Source organism: Trachurus japonicus, chromosome 7, assembly GCF_045865225.1.
Source record: "Trachurus japonicus isolate A0001 chromosome 7, Traja_1.0".
In the NCBI taxonomy this organism is placed as follows: domain Eukaryota; kingdom Metazoa; phylum Chordata; class Actinopteri; order Carangiformes; family Carangidae; genus Trachurus; species Trachurus japonicus.
The window spans coordinates 35,418,685-35,428,023 of record NC_140913.1 but is presented as its reverse complement, the minus strand read 5'-3'; the positions used below and the strand labels follow the sequence as shown (position 1 = coordinate 35,428,023).

The 9,339-nt window shown below is 42.5% G+C and overlaps 1 protein-coding gene across 1 annotated transcript; it reads right to left on the bottom strand.

The window, feature by feature from the left end:
• Positions 1-376: 376 nt before the first annotated feature.
• On the bottom strand, positions 377-2,884 carry LOC146985246 (uncharacterized). Its single transcript, XM_085783032.1, has 6 exons — positions 2,848-2,884; positions 2,072-2,416; positions 1,638-1,838; positions 1,381-1,491; positions 1,261-1,301; positions 377-531 (listed from the first exon to the last, which is right to left on the bottom strand). Exons 1-6 carry the CDS (start codon positions 2,882-2,884, stop codon positions 406-408), a joined length of 861 nt encoding a protein of 286 aa, XP_085639158.1. The 3' UTR covers positions 377-405.
• Positions 2,885-9,339: the final 6,455 nt, after the last annotated feature.

Here is a 9,339-nt window from a genome sequence, read left to right as displayed (position 1 = left end):
GACAGACAACCATGCTTCTTTCTGCTCCGGAAGAACTCACTCACTGACCGTTTATTGCACATGCTCACAACAACATCGTAATCTCGCAGGTACACCTGTTCTCGTGTGACGTCACTGCGTGACTTATTTAACATGGCTTTGCTACTCATATTGTTAAATATGCTTAACACTCCTCCTTTCATGTGATTAAAAGGAAGAGTTACAGGGATAAATGTAATTTGTTTACAGAACTGACTCTTTCTTCAAGAGCAAGTCTCAATGACAAAAACAGAAAAAAACTTCATGGACTTAATATCAATAATTACCAATTACGTAGTCAAAAACATTATGACTGGGTTTCCACGCTGTTACAGCTGTGAGTGTAACAGTGACCCAGTCCTGGTCTAAACCCAGACAGTGTCTGGTTTACTGAGAGTCTGTGTGAGTGAGTGTGGAGTAGATCTGGTCCTGGTCCCTGGAGGCTGGATCCAGGCTCTGGTAGGTGGAGTCTTCACCTGTGGAGGCTGGAGACACGTACTCATTGCTGATGCACTGAAGGAAAAAGAAACAACAACTTTATTGACCTGTTGGGCGGCTGTGGCTCAGGAGGTAGACCGGGTCGTCCATTAAGGCAAGGCAAGGCAAGGCAATTTTATTTGTATAGCCCGTTCTTACCACCAGTTTGTCTCAAAGGGCTTTACATGGCATCGTAACAACTTCCTCTGTCCTTAGACCCTCACATTGACTGAGGAAAAACTCCATGGAAGGTCTGTGGTTTGATGGCCAGCTCCCCCAGTCTGCATGTCTAAGTGTCCTTGGGCAAGATACTGAACCCACACTTCGATGTATCATTGGATGTATGAATGTGTGTGAATGATTAGCCCCCCAAGCCTGAATGTGACGATGCAGTGTAAAGCGCTGTGAGTGGTCCAAGTGACTAGAAAAGCGCTATATAAGTGCAAGACCATTTAACATTTACCATGGTGTGGAAGCAGAAGTTGTGGGTTTTTGGCATTTGAATCGTCTTGTCATGCACACAGAGAAGTGACATTGTGGTTTGTGATGATGCCACCACAGAAATACTCAAGAAAACTCATTGACAGACATTTTACAACAGTGACTAGAAAATACTGATTAGTGGAGCTTAATGTGAAGAGGAAGTCAACAACATGTAGATCAGTTTCACCTCTTTGTTTGGCTCAGCATCATTACATGTATTTGTCTTGTCAGAGACGGTAAAGTCACAGTGAGAGTAAACAGAGACATTCTAGAGGAATTCACCTCCATGTTCATGTCGTCCGTGTTTCCTCTCCACCTTGAACCTGTGGAACAGATTTCATGTTTTCATTGTTCACAGTAGTTTTCACTGAAAGGTGCAGAGACAGTTGGAAGGTAACTCACCACAACAGTCCTTCATCTTCTGGTTGTAGAGCAGCAGCACAACAACAACAACAGCCAACAGGACGACCACAACCAGCACAGAGACACACACAACCACAACCAGGAAGTAACCTGGACCGGAGGAGGAGGAGGAAGAGGAGAAAAGATGGATTGCTATCATTCAAGTTGAATTTTCTTTAGCATAAAACAGAGAAGTGGTGAATATGAGATCACTCTTCACATATCTGATGAGGAACTTATTTAAATATGAAACTCACCTGGACCTTCAGGAGACTTCTCAGTCTGACTGGTGGTGACAGAGGCTGATGAAGGGGCGGAGCTTCCTGCAGTTTGTGGTGAAGCTGCTGGTGGGAGAGATGTGGACAAAGGTGTTGGAGTCAGGTTTGGTCTTGGAGGTGTTGGAGTCAGGTTTGGTCCTGGAGGTGTTGGAGTCAGGTTTGGTCTTGGAGGTGTTGGAGCTGTGAACAAACCATCAGACAGTCAGATCAATACATCCTGGTGATCAGCTGCTTCATTAACATTCACATTAAACTGTGTCAGCATGTGACTAACTGCTTCTTCTACTGAGTCTTTATGTTCACACTCATGAAAATCAGCAGCACAAACTTTTTAACACGTCAGGTTTTTAGAAACAGACGAAGCTGTGGAGACACATGAAGGAACATCTCAAAGACTTTCAGGAGAAACTCACCAACAATGACTTTGAGGTTAAACGTGTCATATGCATCTGGACCAGTTCTCTCCAAACCACACGTGTACCGTCCTGAGTCAGACTTGATCAGGTCTGTGATGCTCACAGACAGAATTCTTCCTTCTATCAAACCTCCTCTGACATATTCAATCCTGTATCTGCCTCTATGGAAGCTATTGTCTTCTGTTTCAATGAGCTTGTCGTCTCCTTCACATTCGTTCCTACAGAAGTACTTTGTGTCTGCATGGACCCTAAATACACATGGTACTGTGATGTTTCCTCCTACAGTTCCTGTATAGAGCCGCTGCTGTGCATCAGTGAGTCCAGTGTTTCCATCCTGCAGCCCTGTAGAAAAGATGAACATTCAGTTCATATTCACTGATGATAATTATTCTGCTTCACAGTCTCAGTGGGAGCTTCTCACTTTCACCACAGTCACAGTTTGAATCTGGTTCAGAAGCTTCAGCTTTTAATTAAAGTTGATGATGTGAGAAACTTGTTAAAAGACAAAGAACTGACGTTTGTTAGATTAGATGAACATTGAACATGTTTGTCTACATTTGATCAGTCACAGAAACTAACCAACACAGTTTCCTGTGTCGTGACCACAAGTGTCTCAGTTGGCAGCTGAATAAAAACAGAACCAAAGGTATTTAACAGAACTCACAGAAACAAACATGAAGGACAGAGAAGAATAAACTGAGTCCACTGTTAAACTGAGACCTGATGAGAATCTGACTGATGAACGACAGAAAACAGAGAGAGAGTGAACTCACAGAGGAAGATGCAGATCAGAGTGTGATGGACTTTCATGTCGGAGGCTCTGATGGTTTCACGCTGCTTCTTCCTTCTTCTCTGGTGAATCAGGAACTCATCACTTCTCTAAAGGACCCTCATTAAAGAGAAGAGTCCTTCCTCCAAACACCTCTCTCTCTCTTCTTGAAGAATTGAGCGAAGCAGGCATCCCAAAATACATTGGGGGTCGTGGTACCGAAAGTAAACTCACTAAAAAAAGACATGCTAACCAAATTGTCAAGCGGTTGTCAAAGTCTTGGCGAAGTGGTTAGCATCGTTGCCTCCGGTGCGAGAGGTCGCGGCATCAATCCTCACTCAGGGCAGGTCCGAACCAAACAACATCGATCACATATATTTATATATATGTATATATATAATGATAAAGCTCCAACCTATCTGAAAGAACTAATCATTCCTTACTGTCCTACCAGAGCACTCCGCTCCCAGAACGCAGGTCTGTTAGTGACTCCCAGTATCTCTAAAAACAGACTGGGAGGTAGAGCCTTCAGTTACCGGGCTCCTTTACTGTGGAACCAGCTCTCTCCATGGGTCAAAGAGGCAGACACTCTAACTACATTTAAGTCTAGACTGAAGACCTTCCTTTATGACAGGGCTTTTAGTTAGGGCTGGTTCAGGTAGCTCTGAACCATTTTATAGCTACGCTGGTATAGGCTTAGACTGCTGGGGACACATCTGGTTACACAGAGCCCTCTCCTTTCTCCTCCTCTCCCCTCCTCTCCTCTCCTTTCTCCTCCTCTCCCCTCCTCTCCTCTCCTCTCCTCTCCTCCCCTCCCCTCCCCTCCCCTCCTCTCCTCTCCTCTCCTCTCCTCTCCTCTCCTCTCCTTTCTCCTCCTCTCCTCTCCCCTCCTCTCCTCTCCTCTCCTCCCCTCCCCTCCCCTCCCCTCCTCTCCTCTCCTCCTCCTCTCCTCTCCTCTCCTCTCCTCTCCTCTCCTCTCCTCTCCTCTCCTCTCCTCTCCTCTCCTCTTCTCCTCTCCTCTCCTCTCCTTTCCTCTCCTCTCCTCTCCTCTCCTCCTCTCTCCTCTTTCATATAATTCATAAGGACATTTTAATACCGGGAATGTGCCCGATGCCGCAATGAGGCGATGCCGCAATGAGGTGAAGACTACTATTAATTAGTAGTGTTGTTCCTGTTAATTAATAAAGTCAAATACTTTATGAAGACACAGGGATAACTTTGTTATTTTTCATATTAGGCCTAACTGTGGGGTGGTTTCCTACTTGATGATCATTTGATTGTGTGAGTGTTGTGATATCGAGCAGTCGAGACTGATCGAGAATTCCTTCACTGACACACATCTCAAGTAGTTCTGTATTGGGGGCATTGGAATAGGGTAAAGGGAAACTGTTAACTACGGTGTGGCAGAGCTTGGTGAATTAAAACGAGTGATTAGACTGGGAGAACCCCCTGCGGTCAAGCGCATGGAGTAAAAGACTGTGTGTAGAAGCTTCTTGATCGGGTCCTCACTCGGGCATTGTGTCATTCACCCTTATCTGTCTAACACGTGCAATACTATTTAAAGACGTCACAGAAAATTGTGGATAAGTGGAGAAATTGTAAACCCGGCTCTCTGGGGCTGGTACTGTATGAAACAATAACAAGATGGCAAAAGAAAGTCCCAAGGGACCAGGAAAAGAAAGCCATGGACAGATTTGTAGACTGGACAAGGGACATGCAAGATAAGGGAATGTTCAAAGACTGTGAAAGCGCTCCGCCTAAACTGAGTGAATGCACCATGTTTTCAAAACAAGCAGCAGAGAGTGTGGAGCAACCAAAGATTAAAGGGATTCTGCAGAAGGTAAAAACAGAGAGAGAACTGAGAAGGGCAGAAACATTCCTGACAAACTGTCAGTGTTTTTTAGGAGAGGTTAAATTCTCCATCAAAACCCAGTCCTCTGCACAACCAAGTCATCAAATGCCAGTAAAAACCTTTCCTTCCTCTCCTCTCCTGTCCTGTCCTCTCCTCTCCTTTCTCCTCTCCTCTCCTTTCTCCTCCTCTCCCCTCCTCTCCTCTCCTCTCCTCTCCTCCTCTCCTCTCCTCTCCTCTCCTCTCCTCTCCTCTCCTCTCCTCTCCTCTCCTCTCCTCTCCTCTCCTCTCCTCTCCTCTCCTCTCCTCTCCTCTCCTCTCCTTTCTCCTCTCCTCTCCTCTCCTCTCCTCTCCTTTCTCCTCCTCTCCCCTCCCCTCCTCTCCTCTCCTTTCTCCTCTCCTCTCCTTTCTCCTCCTCTCCCCTCCCCTCCTCTCCCCTCCTCTCCTCTCCTCTCCTCTCCTCTCCTCTCCTCTCCTCTCCTCTCCTCTCCTTTCTCCTCTCCTTTCTCCTCTCCTCTCCTCTCCTCTCCTCTCCTCTCCTTTCTCCTCCTCTCCCCTCCCCTCCTCTCCTCTCCTCTCCTCTCCTCTCCTCTCCTCTCCTCTCCTCTCCTCTCCTCTCCTCTCCTCTCCTCTCCTCTCCTCTCCTCTCCTTTCTCCTCCTCTCCCCTCCCCTCCTCTCTTCTCCCCTCCTCTCCTCTCCTCTCCTCTCCTCTCCTCTCCTCTCCTCTCCTCTCCTCTCCTCTCCTCTCCTCTCCTCTCCTCTCCTTTCTCCTCCTCTCCCATACCCTCCCCCTAAAAACGGGCTATGCAAATAAAATTGCCTTGCCTTGCCTGTACTGTATATATATGAGAAAAGAAAATTTTATTTAATTTATAAGGGAAATCAAAACTTTAAAGACTTATAATAAGTTCACTACTTTAACTATCCTTGTATCAATGTTTATTAGTTGTTTATTAGGCAGCAATGGAGACTGCATCAGGTAGGGCACCCATTATTGGTATCTGCTTGCCACCTTGCTTGCTCCCCATGACACTAATTAGTCCAGTAATTTTAGGCCAAAAAAGGGGTCAACGTTAAACAAATTGCAACAGAAGCAAACTCAACTGATTTTGTATCCTCAACATGTCCTAATTGAGGGGAAAAAAAGCACCGAAGAATCCCATTAGGGGAAAGTTTCGAAAAACACCCAAACATATCCCATTTATACGCATATAAAAAATTTTTTTCACATGTATAGGGTAAAATTTTTAACCTTTAGATATCTCCATGAAAATTACTGAGTTGATTACTTACATTAAGACAAACAAAAAATTTATTACAAGTTTTTGAAATTATTTTGTTAACATGAGCAAATTTGCATAAATGTGTATAAATTTGCATAAATTCCACCGTTTTGACGGCACATGTATATATGAAGTTGCTGTGGTGGTACCGGCATGAAAATTGGAATGAGTTGACTCCATCGGTCAACCGACAAGTTGACCACTTTAAATTTCAAGATGACTGCAATTTTTCAAGACAGCCACATCCTTAGTAGAGCAGGTATGACATGCTCCGTCTCTATTAATGCTCATGGGCCTAAATTGGTTCCATTCCTTAAGTTTTTTAACTGTAATATCATATTACAGTTAAAAAAAATGTCTTGTTCAATCTTGTTAACATATTATATGTTAACAAGATTGAACAAGACATTTTCACCTGCTCTACTCAATGTTTAGATCAGGTGTTGTATGTATGCAAATTAGCCATACGTAATTGGATTATGCACTGTTGGCTCATGTCATACCTGCTCTACTAAGGATGTGGCTGTCTTGAAAAATTGCAGTCATCTTGAAATTTAAAGTGGTCAACTTGTCGGTTGACCGATGGAGTCAACACATTCCAATTTTCATGCCGGTACCACCACAGCAACTTCATATATACATGTGCCGTCAAAACGGTGGAATTTATGCAAATTTATACACATTTATGCAAATTTGCTCATGTTAACAAAGAATTTCAAAAAACTTGTAATACATTTTTTGTTTGTCTTAATGTAAGTAATCAACTCAGTAATTTTCATGGAGATATCTAAAGGTTAAAAATTTTACCCTATACACGTGAATTTTTTTTTTTTTATATGCCTATAAATGGGATATGTTTGGGTGTTTTTCGAAACTTTCCCCTAATGGGATTCTTCGGGGCTTTTTTTCCCTCGCTCAGGACATGTTGAGGATACAAAATCAGTTGAGTTTTCTCATAAAATGACTGGACTATAATGGGCTCTATGCACAGCTATGATATGAGAATGTGGAGGATAGATAGTGTTGGGGTTTGGCCCAACTAAAATAATTATTTAAGATGCCTCACCACGGAAACACCATTTATGTTGTATTAATAATTACTATAAAAATTATTAATGGGATCTAATTTTATTAAATCCACCTCAGGGCACCAGACAGCCAATGTACCAAAGTCTCATAAGGGTGTGCTAACTATTAACATAGAACCTTGTTTAATGATTAAGTTAATAATTATAAACAAAATAACATTATCAATAGCTGCAAAGTTGAAGGATTTATAAGTTCTACTGCGTAGAGGTTGGCATACTCACTATTGTACAACATTAACAGACGAGTAAAGTTTCAAGGAAGTTTATTGGACACATCTAGAAAATGGAACAACAAAACATGAAACTAAGACAAGCTACATACACATACGTGTGTGTGTGTGTGTGTGTGTGTGTGTGTGTGTGTGTGTGTGTGTGTGTGTTGGTGAGAGTGTATGACTATGTGTGGGTGACCATGTGTCTGTGAGAGGTGTGAAGTGAACTCAGACAATGGAAAAGATGGAGGGTGGCTTTTAAGGCCAACCACATGTGACGTGGGGGAGGTGAGCACAGGTGTCCCTTTGTTCAACGCTCAGAGGAGTATTGCACAAAACCCAGATAAGAGATTAAGCCTGGGTTTGTTGGTTATCCTGGCTGAATTTAGCCTCAAGTTGGTTGTTCAAAAGCAGGCTAAATCTATCCTGGTCATGGTCAAGTTACTATGGCAATTTATTCTCTGCAGCTAGCCTGCTCCAGACCAGGCTAACAGCCAGGCTTAGTTGATTCTGGTGAAGTCAGCAGTCACTCTGATCAGAAATCAATGTGTTTCATACAGTTATTCCATGTTCTTGTACATATTGGCCTGATTTATAACCAAACAAAATACATTTACAAATCTGTGTCCATCTATGATATGTTCTATGACCACGAGTAGCCATACATCACTGGCTTCTCATAAAAAGCAATGGGGCAAAAATGGCACATAGATTTATTTTTATTTTTTATAAAATGTTAATATATTGGCCTAAATATTGGTTGAGGTAAAAATAAAAATGAGAATAAAATTGAGTGACTGTGAGCAATTTTTACTCAAAAATGCCAGAGGGTGTCACATTATCTGAAAGCTGATGTGGTCTATACGCAAGTGCGGAGTAGGCCTGGTCCTGGTCCTTGGAGGCTGAATCCAGGATCTGGTAGGTTGAGTCTTCACATGTGGAGGGTGGAGACACTTCCTCATTGCCGATGCACTGAAGGAAAAGATAACTTTAGTGACCTCATGGTAAAAAAAACAGCACCGATGCGTGGAAGCAGAAGTTGTGTGTTTGAAGTGTTTGAATCATCTTCTCATGCACACAGGGAAGTGAAATTGTCGTTTGTAACACTTCTTAGTATTTTTTTTCACAGAAATGAAGAAATACTGAGAAGTGGAAAACTGGCACATTGTTCACTATCCACAACTGTTCAGGGAAACTCATTGACACATATTTTACCAAAGTTACTCGAAAATATTGATTACTGGAAAGTGTATTAGTCATGTATTAGTCTTGTCAGAGACGGTAAAGTCACAGTGAGAGTCAACAGAGACATTCTAGAGAGACATTCATTCTCTTTGGCCAAGCTGCCTTCTCAGTAAAAGCAGTGCAGGACTGGAACTCAACACCAGGGTCTATTAGAGAATCAAACACTCACTATTCTTTTAAAAGACAGTTAAAGCAGTGGTTAATCAATAATCAATCATGTAATCACTAATCATGTAAATCACTAATCAATCATTAGGCTATTTGTGCTGTTTCTCAATGCTTGTAATCATATGTCCTGTTTTTGTTTTTTGTTTTTTTCCTGTTTGTTTGCTTATTTGTTAGCTTTGGTTTTCTCGCCTAATGCCGTTTCATGTCCTGCCTTGTAATGTCTGATATTGTTTGTGCTAATGTCTTAGCTCTGTGTGTTACTTGCATGTGTTTTTAGCTGTGCTTTCTTCTCCTGCTTTCTCTTGCTCTTCTTCTCTCTGTCTGCATGTTATGTCTGGATGCCATGAGCCTTTGTCATGCTGTATGTCAGACTTCTTACCTGTCTTACTTGTTATTATTATGAGCTTTTACTACTAGATAGATTACTAGATTGTTATGTAAGTTGTGTTGCCCTTTTTTGGCTTTTAGGTTGCCTTTAACATCTGGCCAGGGACAACGGACAAAAACTAGCCTTGTTGGCTAACTCTGGCCCACTTACAGTTTTTCTTTTAACTCTGTTGATTAGTGGTGCACTGTCCCTATGAAATAAACCAATAAATAAATAAATAAATAGAGGAATTCACCTCCATGTTGATGTCGTCCGTGTTTCC

What these genes read in the sequence shown, in the direction of transcription:
- LOC146985246 (XM_085783032.1), bottom strand. Translation starts at nt 2,884, where the DNA reads ATGAAAGTCCATCACACTCTGATCTGCATCTTCCTCT. An exon ending in GAAGATGAAGGACTGTTGTG is followed by an intron (nt 1,302 to 1,380) that starts GTGAGTTACCTT and finishes TCTGTTCCACAG; the next exon opens with GTTCAAGGTGGAGAGGAAAC. An exon ending in CGGACGACATGAACATGGAG is followed by an intron (nt 532 to 1,260) that starts GTGAATTCCTCT and finishes TTTTTCCTTCAG; the next exon opens with TGCATCAGCAATGAGTACGT.